This window comes from Mya arenaria, chromosome 4, assembly GCF_026914265.1.
Source record: "Mya arenaria isolate MELC-2E11 chromosome 4, ASM2691426v1".
In the NCBI taxonomy this organism is placed as follows: Eukaryota; Metazoa; Mollusca; class Bivalvia; order Myida; family Myidae; genus Mya; species Mya arenaria.
Window position 1 is genome coordinate 6,519,062 of NC_069125.1, and position 13,044 is coordinate 6,532,105.

A 13,044-nucleotide genomic window follows, 5' to 3' on the forward strand; every position below is an offset into this window, starting at 1 on the left:
ATTTTGATGATAAATTGAACTCGTAAGACATACTTATTTCAGTTGGGCAAGCTGGTGTGCAATTGACCTTTTCTATATATTTATATATTTCTTTTGTGGTAACTCTTCAGTCCAATAAAACATCATTTTTTTATAATCATTATAAAACATAAACATAGTAACTTTTGAGTTGAAGCTCTAATTTCGATGCCATTAACATGATACATTTTGGAAGTTAAAAACACAATTAAGCTTTTTATCGAAAGGGAAGACACATTAATATAAAAGAAAACCAATAAAAATCACATTTTATTTGCAACTGTCTAAGTGTAAACTCATTGACTAGACCATTAAAATATTAAATTTATTATTATTTGATATCCTATCATGTTTCTTAAACTTAAAAAACATATTTTATAAAACTTGAAAGCCAATAAAGAGTTAAAATTGCATAATATTAAATTTCTTTTGGTACAAAATATTTATTTTTTTAATTTAATTTTCTTTTCCTTTCCCTTTTCCCTAAAGGATAAACATTATAAGGCCAATATAAAATAAATGTGAGATTTTCATCTCAAAACATTTTGAAATGGGGGTGTAACATTTTTAATGTTTCAATTTTGTAATATTAATAGATTACAGTTTCACCAGGGAAACGGAAGAAAGAGGGGAGAGGTGGTGATGAAAATCTAGCAAATAATTTATAGTTGCCTTATCATTATCATGTTTAGAATTTCATAAAAGACTCAAAACAAGTAAAACAACCACTTAGAACTCTTACCCTTTTAACAATTTATACAGCATACACCCAAACGAGAACCAATCTGCGCTTGAATCGTACGCCGTGCCCTTCTGTAATACTTCAGGAGCCATGTAGCCGTGTGTTCCTCTGAAAAATGTCTGACCATTAGTTTGTGTTTTACAGTTTAAAGCAAATGCTAAAATTGTATGCTAGGCTATTCTGTAAACATTCTACAGCTATGTAGCCATGGGTTCTTCTGAAAAATGTCCAAAAAAAAAGTTTTGTATCTTACAGTATAAAACAAACGCTCGAATTGTATGCTAGGTCATTCTGTCATCATTCTACAGCTATGTAACTATGTGTCCTCTGAAAAAGAAAGGCAAAATTTAAATTGTTAGTATGACCATTCTAGATTGTAATTTTTTAGTTTTAAACCAAACGCTTAGCTATAGAATTGTATGCCGTGCCCCTTCTGTAGAACTTCTAGACCCATTGAACTGGCTGTTCCTCTGTAAAAGAAAAGGAAAACTTTCATTATTTGTATGACAGTTCGAGTTTGAGCTTTTCAGTCTTAAACAAGCACTAAACTGTATACCAGAGGCATCTATTCAACTTCTTAGAGCCTTGTGGCTGAGTGTTTCGCTGAAAATAAATGGTAATTTTTTACAATTTTTGAGTATTTTTTTAGTTACAAATTTAACTGGAACTGTACCCCCTGCCAGTCTGTAATACTTGAGTAGCTGACTTTTGTCATGTAATCATATGAAAATGAAAGGAAAAGTCCTTTAAAAGACTAAGTGTGTATTATAAACTAAGTTCCACAAGTACCTGTGCCCACATATTGAAAAAAAAATGAATGGATAAATGTTTATGCGTGTGTACTGTAAGTTAAGGTTACACAGCACTAATATTATCAAAAGTATTGTAATTTTAGTATGTGATGCATAGAGTCCTAAAATGACATGTACCAGTGCGTTTATTGGGATTTGTATGGTAATTAAACATTCTGCATGGGAATAATGATTATAAAAGTTCTCCGTAAAGATTTTATGTTCTTTTTTTGACACAACTGACAAACATATCAAATTACAAGGAAGCTTCTACGCCACATAAAGGAATATTCTGACATTAATACCTTCTGAGACAAATACGAGAAGAAGATTCATCCAGCAGAGCCACAGAAATGTTTTCTTGATGCGTCTTATAACATGCTAATATTAAGTCAATGCCTGAGAATGTATTCTTCGACCTTTAAGTAATGAGTAACCAGATATCTTAGGAAAACAAAATACTCTACATCATTGTCTAATATTATAATACAATATTGTCCTAGAAAAAGGGTGACCGCAATATTAGGTGTTAATAAGAGTTTGTTAAGACTGCTGAATTTTCAACATTCATATGATCTACTTAATTTTAAGGTCAATTTCAGAAACTTCATAAACTTAAACAAGAGTGGACTGGAGCGAACACCAGTGCCCATCTGTTTTTTATAGTCAAACAAGCATTATAACTTGACATTAATTTAAGCCGTAGTTAACGGTATTACTATACATGTGCGTATTGTCTCTGCATGCAACATGTGTAACGGATTTTATTTGAATATTTATCAGTTTTTGAGTTGTGACCAAGGTTTAAGTTTTTGCACAATGACGCCAGCAACATCAGCGATGACACAAAAACATGAAGGCTATGACAATACTTTGAATCATATCTAATAAAACAACAACAAAAGATGAGCATATTAAAGTTAAATATGAGTGAAAAGAAAATGTGAAATGTTACCAATTTATAAGTGATATTCTCAGCATATGATCAAATATCATTTTTTATAATAGCTATACCGTTTATGGACAACGACCTGATATTATACAACAGCCTATCAGTGGGTATAACTAGACTCATTTTCCTAGAATAACTAGACTCATTTTCCTAGTATAACTAGACTCATTTTCCTAGTATAACTAGACTCATTTTCCTATCTAGAAATATCTGCTCTGAATACATGTACAATTGTCTCCAAGATGATTTCAGAGAATGAAAGGTGAGAGACTTCATTTATTATTAACGTCAATAATAGATGTCTCCAGTTACAATAATTGCAACACGATAATTTCTCAGTGAACACAAAATAATTTGTCACAGAACTGCAGAAAGACATTATTTCCTGTTGCAATCAAATTAAAGGCCTTCATGGGTCCATTAAAGTGTCCGGTTAGCACAGTGGCTATAGCGGACTCGCTTTTCACCAAGGCGTCCCTTGTTGTATTCCCTGCCTCGGTGTATGTGAGATTGGTGGGTAGTCACCAAGGGGAACAAGTGGGTTTTCTCCTGGTAATCTGGTTCCCCCCCCAACAACACAAGACCACACCCTCAGGCCGAGAGTGACTAAGCATAAGTTAATTTCACTTTCTTATCAATCTTAGGAAATTTTCAATAAACAAAGTTTAAACTATGGAATTTAATAGGTAAAAGTTAGAAAATGCTGTGTAAAGTCTTAATGATACTTCTTCAAAATTAAGGGTGCTACTAATTGAAGGCAGAATGTAATAATTTTAGTACTCTTAAAAATGGCAATGTGTTTCAGAATTGAATGTTTCAGTCTATTATTTCACTGAGTCGGGCCAGACTTCGGGTTTTTGTGAAAACTGTCGAGTGACCAAATAATGCTTTAAATACAGTACTGGTAAGAACTGAATGATGTTAAAATAATAACATTGTTCTGTATAGGTCACCAAGTTTGTGCAATAAAAATATTTTAACTGTAATTAGTTTTTATTAATAGATCTTCACAAATATGTTCTATAAGCGTAAAGCTGTTGTCATGGTTCCCTAAATATGAAAAGAGTTGTAGAATCTGTGTGGTAGACAGTTTAACTTGGTGCAAAAAATAGGACAGTCATGTGACAGAAATTGAGCACATTTCCTGAGCACAGGGTGTTATTGGAATCTTTGCTATGTATATAATTCCAATTCTAAAGAAATGGAAATAGAAATTTACAAGTATCCATTGAATAATACCTATTTCTATAAGACTTAGCATATTTTAAGTCTGATTGATCCAAACGAACTCAAAACATACTTGAATATATTTTAAAATATATTATTCAAACTAATGCGAGCCCCTGCATCAGACATCATCAAGTATAAACTAAATCAGAGATAATCGGAAGATAACAACAAGCATGGTTTTGTTATATATCAAAGAAATATTCTGTTAAACCAGATAACATTATTTTGACATGACACAAACCGTATTCACCCGGTATTAAACTAAAAGCATAGTTTGTCGGTTCAGGATGGTTCTACGCTTTTAGGTAAGTATTCAATAAGGGTTATTTGACAATACAACTCGTTTGGAACGAAGGCAGAGTTTATCTGCAAACGTGAGCAAAAAATTCCTTTCTGCTATAAATAAACAGAAATACTACAAGTTTCTTAGCTGGGTATTTTGATGTTTGCTATTTAATGCGCAATAAGGATCTGTACCCTCTTTGCACGAGCCTACCAAAACTTGATGAAGATTAAGCATTTTAAATGTGACCTTCACATAGTCCATATGTACACATAAAACATACAAGAAGCCGTTATCATCTTCTGCAAAAACAGTACTTTGAGCGCTCAGAATAAGAGGAATTTAGCTACATATAAAATAGGGGTTTAATAACTTCTGTCAAGTCTTGAGCCCTGGAATCATTGAGCCCTCGACTCAAATCACTAAGCCCTCAATTCACTGAGTCCCAAATCACACATCTTTAATGGTATACTTACACACTGGCATGTGGCTTTTTCCTCGAGAAATCACAGGCAAGTCCTAAATCAGATATTCGTACATGGCCGTTTTCATCTAATAATATATTAGCAGGCTGCAATAGAAGAAATCATACAATGTATTTCATCACAATCATCACAACAAAATATCCCATCTAATATAATTGATTTGATTTTTTTTCAAGAGCAGATAATGCCATTAATAATTTATTTTTTTATTAAGTCTATGAGGCTTCGACAATACCTCAACCTTTCCCTTTTAAAACAGGGTGGTATTACACTGAGATTTATGCTTTTTTCACGCTTCAGAACTGACATTAATTTCAAATTTGGGATCATCCAGTTCACCCCATGCCTTCAGACAGAAATAATATTTACTTAAAATACGTATCTCATGCTGATAACAACATGACTACTTTATTGATGTTGGAAATGTATAGATAGCAAGTCCATTCATTTGTAAATGGTCATCCTGACTTTCATTGATCCGAATAAAAGTTTTTCTACAACGATGATGTCAGCCATCACACCAAGTGAACAACACTAAACCTTCACTACTTTTCTTCAGGACGAACAGCGAAAAATGAGGAACAACGCCGCCCCAAACTCTACATACTTTTAAATCCCTATAAACGACAAATCTGCTGTGCATATGTTCGAGCCCGAGGATAACCTCAGCCGCGTAGAAGCGGACTTCCTTCTCTAGAAAGACACCATGTTGTGAGAGATGGTAGTGTAGGTCACCGCCGTTCATCAGGTCGAGGATGAAACACAGTTTCTCGGGGGTTTGGAACGCATACGTCATACACACAATGAACGGACTTCCCTCCTGAAAATACAGAGAAGCAGGTATATAGAAACTACATTATTGTGATGTCGCGAGTTTTGCAGAGGTAGGGTTAGCCACCCCCTTAAATATGGCAAGGATGAAACATAATTTCTCGGTTGTTTTTTTTAAGCTATGTCAAACACGCAATTGACCCACTACTTTCCAGAAATCTGCTTCCTTAAATTGTCAATAGATGAAACTACATGCAAATACATGCAATAACATTAAATTTGAAAAACGCTTGGATGGCAACCCATTTCATTTAGTTGAGATTGAGAGACAGTTTCTCGGAATGCGTCGTTAGAAATTCATCGCACTAAACAGGCAGTAAAACAGTAACCACAATGCATTTTCAACAGGCTGATTACATACAGTGAGCAGACATTACCTTCCTGAAACTAGAGAGGTATAATTTGTCACCTTAGTGCAAGAACTCAATATCTGCTTCTATTTCTTTTTACAGTTATTGAGTTATTGCACTAAGGTGAATTATGGTCACATAATGTTCTTGTTTTGAGACATGGTAATGGATTCTCTTTCCTTATTAAAATTTCATTCTAAATTGAAACACAACTTCTTCGGGATCTGAAATGCACATTTTTTATTTCATGGACACTATTTAATGGCAAAAACCCCTCCTGAATTTGCAAAGAAAAGTTAAGATGCTATTGTGGAATACTTTTATCAAGAATTGATTTGATAACGTGTTGGCAGCTTAATTTCAACCCAGGATGTGCCCTTGCATATTGAAATTTTCCAAGAAAAGAATTAAAGAAACAGCTTAAGTCATACCACCCCGGCGAAATAATGACCATGGTCGACCATGGTCCCCACGGTTTTTGACAGTTTTTGACGGTCATTTTTTTTATCATGGTTAACCATCAACTACAAGGTATACCATGGTTTGACCATGGTCGACCATGGTCTACCATGGTACAAAAAAAGATCACCATGGTATACCATGGTTTTTGAAGGTCAACCATCAAGTACCGTGAAAAAACCCACAGTAGACCATGGTACAAAAGTTATACTCCGAGAGTCACCATTTCAACCATGGTCTACCATGGTACACCAAGGTTGACCATGGTCAGCCACTGTGACAGTTTACCATAGTCTACCATCATCCTTTTTTATCTGATTCTTTACTTTGGATAAGTCTAAAAATGATTTGTTGATTTTGGTAAATAACAGAAATAGCAACTTAATAAATGTGGTCTTATTCTTTACTGATATTTAGTAAACACACAACTTGTCAACAACAGAAGTTGTGTTTCAGTATTAACCCTTTACCAGCTGTTCTGCTAATTTTAGACTCATCCACAACGAAAGCATCTGATGGAAAGGAAGAATATCTATTGGAAAGGAAGAATGCCAAATTTGAAAACCTTTGAAAACATTGTGGGAAATAGAGCATTTGCTCATTACCGAGCATCTATGCTCCATAATCCTCTGTGAAATGATGTTCTTGTGTTTAATTACTGTTCAAGAACTATGCAAAACTGTACTAGAACAGTAACTGATCACTTTTAAGAACAGTTGTACTTGAACAGTTCAAGAATACTTTTTAAGAACAGTTCTTGAATTTTTTAAAGACTCATAATTGTTGTTCTAATACTGTTCTATATTAAAGTCTAGTACAATATAAGAACAGTTCATGAATAGTGTTTGCACTTAAAATGTTCTTGAACTGTTCATAAAGACAAGTTGGCACATTTAAAGAATAGTTTATGAACTTTTATGTTCTTAATATGTTCTTGAAATGTTCTTTTTAAACAATTTGGCACATCATAGGAACAGCTTATGAACATGGCAAGTTCTTAAAATGTTCTGCATATGTCTTTGAAAGGAAACTTGTCCAAAAACAAGTAGTTGCATCAGCAACAGGCAGGAAGTTGAGGTAGCTGTGGTTACAACTGGCTGGTGCATTTAGTGTAACACATTTGGCCCAGTTATTATACCCAAAGATTATAAATAAAAAAATAACAAACGTAAAGAAAATTCCATATCAAAATAACATGAACATTAAAATTAAATTTATTTTAATTAAAGCACCACATATATCATATGTATCATGTAAGGTGCCATGGATTGCTGGTCACATTGCCTGGATACCAGTAATTTATATTTTTATATATTTTTTTTTTAATAGATTTTTTTTATTTATTTTTTGTCAAGATTTTGTCAAGTTATTAGTAACTTTTTTTCATGAAAAATGTGGAATATTTTTTAAAATGACATATATTCACTATCTTGTCAAAAAAAAAATTAAAAATAAAAAAATATTTTATTTTATATAAAATTACTGTATCCAGGCAATGTGACGAGCACCTGTGGTCAACACTGGTTAATTAGTTGTTAAACCGGTTAAATATAATATTTACAAAATACTATAGCCATATTCTAACGTAGCTATATAACTATATTCTAACGGTTACGCATTTAAGACGAAACGCTCTTCACTGGCGGAGATAGTTTCGAACGCCCGCCATTTTTGTCGAAATAATGCGCCAAATAAACTGATGTCTTGTTTCGTTTATTTAAGGTAAGTTCAAGCGATGTAAGGAGTATAATTCAGTAACGTTTATAACGATCTTTTACGCTAATATTATTGTTTAAAATAACATAGCAACATTTTGAAGTAATGAGCAAATATGTTTTGTTGTAATACATTTTCGCGACAAACATACGAAATACGTTTGTGTAGAAACACAGTTAAATGCTTGTTTTTGACTAGCGTTCAGCTAATACTTAATTTATATATATATATTAAAGCAGCTTTTAAATTTGTTTCTTAACGTTGGTAAGCTATTTTTGTCGAGAAAAAGGATCAATTGTAATGGGCCGGCAGCGATGCAAAAGTGGGTGGGGAAGGTCAAAAACTAAAACCTTTAAAAAAGTTTTTATTGTTTTGAGGAACGATCTTTTAGGGGAGTGAAACATATATTTTTGGCGACATGTTAGTAGGGAGTTAACAAATTTTACAATAGAATATTAATATTCTTTATAAAAAAAACTTTCACATTTATTCTAAAAAGTCTGTTGACATTATCACTTTGTTTTCATGTCAAAATGCTCCAGACTACCTATTTAACAATGTTGTGAGTTCGTTATTATATCTTGTCAAATAAAAAAAAAAGTTCTTCAGGTTAATAATGAAAAGTAGTGGATGAGAGATCATTTCCGGGTTAAAATATGTTAATATCTTTTTAAATATAGCTGCAATCAAAACAAAGACATTGTTGAATGGACAGTTTCAATAACTTTGACTCAGTCACAAATATACTCTTTTTGTTTAAAGACAATATAGCTTTTTGATTTGAAATCTGATAAAATCAGAGTTCATGGTCTACCATGGCAGTTCATGGTCATATACCATGGTAGTTCATGATATATCATGGTATACCATGTAACGTCAAATGGCCGCCCCACGGTTTATGACCATGGTCTACCATGGTGTGCTACCATGGTCTACCATGGTGTGCTACCATGGTCTACCATGGTATCAAACCATGGTAGACCATGGTCTACCATGGTGTGATACCGTGGGGCGGCCATTTGACGTAACATGGTAGTCCATGGTAGTCCATGGTCATATGACCATGAACTACCATGGTAGTCCATGGTAGTCCATGGTTATTGGCCATCATTTTCGCAGGGGCAGTCTGAACTAATGAACTTGGCTTGTGATTGACACTAAGTCTGTGCCATCCTTACAACAATACGTGAGTATGTCAAAAACATCTGCAGTATGGAAATTAATTATCATGCAAACCACAAGAGATACACGCGATTGCTTTGTTGTAACACCCCAATATTTGCCCTTGGTACACAGAAGCATTTCTGCGTTTCTTCTAACCAGTTGTCTGTCCTTTGTAAATGTTTAAGGCACTGACACATTTATCTTGTCATTACAATGAAGTAAAGTATATAGCTGTCTTGAAAGAATCAAAGTAGTCCAAATATTGACTTATTTATCTTCGAAGGTCACTACTAGTCATATATAGCTGCCTCAGAAGCACCAAAGAGATATTCTACTTCAAAATTAACTAACTTTTTCATTATTCCATCAATTTCTACAAAAACCTTCATGATTAGTAGATAAATATTTGTGCGAAAAGCTACAGAAACAAGCTCAGTAGCAAAATGTTTAAACATAAACCCTGTTTAATGGCACTGGGTAAACGCCAAGACATAGGAAAGGCTTCACCAATTTGTTTCAGTTGATGTTCAAATAGATGTTTTACGTAAAATTGTGAAGTTAAATATACTGTATGCTTTTTGAAAAAACCCTCAATGCCCTTAAGATTAACGCTATTGGCAATATCACCATTCATAACAAATCTGATTTCTGATTTCCTGATAATATATGAAGCACATTATCCTTTTTGATACCAGGATAAAAATTCTCTTATAAAAATGATAACAGGCGATTTAGTCACAAAACCTTAATTATACTTACAATCATATGCATCAGCAGTCAAGTATATGAAGCAAAATCGCTTCTTGGACATGTGTTTCCCAGTTTTTCCCCCCTCTTTATTTCTTACATGGAACCAGCAGAGGAATAACTAATGCTGACCGACAACTCGTAATTACTTGATCTGTTACTATGGCAACCAATCAATACAAAAATAATAAGTATGGAATTGTTCGACTACCGTCTGAGACCGAAAACCCTTAAAACCGTGAAAAGCTGTAAAAGGTCGAAATTGCACTCTGACTAGACAGGAATTGTATATGCCCAATGAATTTCGACAAAATGAACTAATTACAGGAAACCTCTACATAAAATAGAAAAGAAGAAGAAATTTAGCTTTCTATATATAATTATCTCTTAACATAGCAAGCAGCTTAATTATGCCATAAGTAGACCTATTCATTATCTTGATCAAATATTGTTTGGTTGTAATCATGTGATTGTGGTGCGGAAATTTTTTATTAAGGCTTAAAAAAAATAAGTTTGTTTTCATTATTTAACCCAACTAATTCCGCCCAACCCTACACATTCATTGCTGTAGTGTGGATTTTTTCTCAGTTATTTCTTAAAATTTTTTTTTAGTGAATGTGTTAAATTTGACAATTTAATACCTAAAATAAAATAGGGATATACCATGATAGAGGTTGGTTTGGTATAAAATTGTGGTTCTCCAAAATAAAAAAATCCGCAAGTTTTTAATCCTACCCTATTTTTTTTTAGATGTTAGTGGAAACAAAGATGTTTTGGAGGGGGGGAGGGGGGGGGGGGCAATCAATCATCTTGTAACTTATTAGAAAAGCAGTGTCATGGAGAACACAACAAGCATAATTCATACCCATATTCTGCTGGTTTTGTTGGGTTTTTAAAGTGAAAAAGTGGCATCATAAATTTATAGGCGTTGCTAAGTATACCTGTCCGCATTGTCTCTGGCAACATATGTACTAAATCTATTTCAATATTTTTAACAATTTTTGAGCTATGATGTTAAACATTTTGAACAAAAACACCAACAACGACACAATCAGACTTTTTATCTTCAAAACATAAACAAGCTAAATATATTGCAAAACAATGAGAAAGTCCACTGACAGCATAATTATACAGAAAACCACACCTTTCATTTCATTAAGTGAATGTACCATTTTATAAAAGCAAATAAGAAGGTTTCCATTAATTTTGTGTATTCTGTAAATTGAACAAAACGTAAAAAGCCCCAACAAAAAATGTGTGTACTGCACATAGCGTGTAAGACAAAGGTGGCTGAGACACATAAAGATGGTGACATCGGGCAATAAGATGACAGATTCTTTCTGTGTTCACAAATGAGACTCACTGACACCTCTATCCATCAACGGACTACCGAGATTTGTCAGGCTATAACTCAAGGCACTGATATCAGACCGGCCAAACTGGTTTTGTTTTCCGAGAAATTGTGACAACTTCTTTTACGCCGTTGTTTCCTGGTAAAAAGAGTTGTCACAATTTCTGGGAAATACTTAAGCTTCAGGCACTTTCACAGTAATGATTTGCAGAAAATTTACTGTATAAATTTACATGCAATGGGTCCTGTTTAAGAACAGTATCTTTGTCGTCAACAATTTTTGTCAACAAGCAAAAATCGGTATTTACATAATACATGACACCAAAGGGATTTTGTTATTTCTTAGAAGTTGTGTTCCAGGGATGCCAACGCAAATTTGTAAAAAAAGAGGAAAGCAATATGAAATGAGAGGATCTCTATCACACTTAGTTTTTTGCACAGATCAGATAAAAGGCAAGAATTCAAATTTTGAAGTATTGTAACCAAAAAAGAGGAAATCAGCTGAAATGAGGAAAATTGGCCTGGTGTTCATTTTGAATCTGTGCTGAAGTTAAATTCCCAAAATTAATTATGACATAAATATATTTTCATTTGCACAGAGATAGTTTGACAGATTTCAGTCATTTTAACAAGAATCAAGATTATGGGAATTATTCTTTAGGTCAGTATTATATGAATTAATTTTAGTCTGAATGTTCAGGCTCAGTTGTCTATGCCAATGGGATCCATACATGCCATATTTCTGAGAGGCTTCCCAGGGGATTTTGGTTTGAATTCCAGGGTATTTTGATATTACACAAGGGGATTTTTTCGAAGCGAAATTTAGCGCAATATTTTCATCTATGATATAAGAATAAATACAGAAACATTCTCTTATTGCAATAATTTTAAGTCATCATGGTCCTTCATGGAATTTCACACTCATAATGTTATGGATGCTTTCCACTGTCAACCTTATTTGTTTTTAAATTCCAGGGGATATGGATCCCCTGGCGGGGGACTAGGGGATGGTTAAAAATTAGGAGGGCTTTTTCCACCCGCCGGGGGATATGGCATGTATGGGGATCACCAGTTGAATTTACATTTCATCTTTTAGAATGCCTCTGATGATGGCAAAAAATCCTTTTTGTCACTGATTATAGTTAATTGGCTGATATAGAGGCATGTTGCACTAAACACTAAGAAAGATGGCATTTATTTTTTGTCTTCTAAATGATTGCGCCCCGGCTGCCGAGACTGGCCTCATTATGTATTTATTTATTCAAATGAGACTGGAAAAAGATTTAAATATAATGGAAAAAGATGATGTCAAAGAAATGTACCTTGTCACAGCACTGTACCTCGACTGATTTAAAATGACAAACGCCTTCAAGACACGATAAACAGCAAACTTTTTTTCTCATTAGCAACTATCATCAATATTTTATAGATGACATTTAACATGAGTGAGATATTTTTGTTCACCTCTAGTTATTTTTACCCCCATTTGTACAAAAGAAACGCCAGTCTCCAGACAAAATTGTGATACAAAACATGCATGACCATTAGAATCTCTGACTTAGGCACATCATCAAGCGTTGTTTAAAGCACTAATGTGAAACTGAGGCTATTGACTTACTGGTTAGATTCTAATAAATTGATGAGTTTCCTGTGTAGATTGAAACCCCCAAGGAGAAACTTAAATGATTCCATTCAATACAAGAGAAAAGAAAAATTAAAAGCTTGACGTAGCTGGAAATTACAATCCCTTAAGCATCGCAATTTATGAGACTCAGCTATACTCTTCGACTGAAAACTGAAATCAATCGAGCATAATATTTACTGTTTTCTTAGACAAAATTTATCCAGAAATGAAAAACTCCCTAAATAATCTAGCTGTGTGTATTTTATATATATATATATATATATATATATATATATAAATA

General features: G+C 33.5%; 1 protein-coding gene across 3 annotated transcripts in view; it reads right to left on the reverse strand.

The window, feature by feature from the left end:
• The window catches only part of LOC128230411 (beta-adrenergic receptor kinase 2-like), a 102,809-nt gene that overhangs the window by 27,739 nt on the left and 62,026 nt on the right, over positions 1–13,044 (reverse strand). For all 3 annotated transcript variants that reach the window (XM_052942643.1, XM_052942642.1, XM_052942641.1), the window contains 3 exons: positions 5,109–5,321; positions 4,493–4,587; positions 761–868 (listed from right to left, as the gene is read on the reverse strand). In XM_052942643.1, coding sequence (XP_052798603.1) covers positions 761–868; positions 4,493–4,587; positions 5,109–5,321 — 416 coding nt within the window. The remainder of the gene's footprint in view (positions 1–760; positions 869–4,492; positions 4,588–5,108; positions 5,322–13,044) is intronic.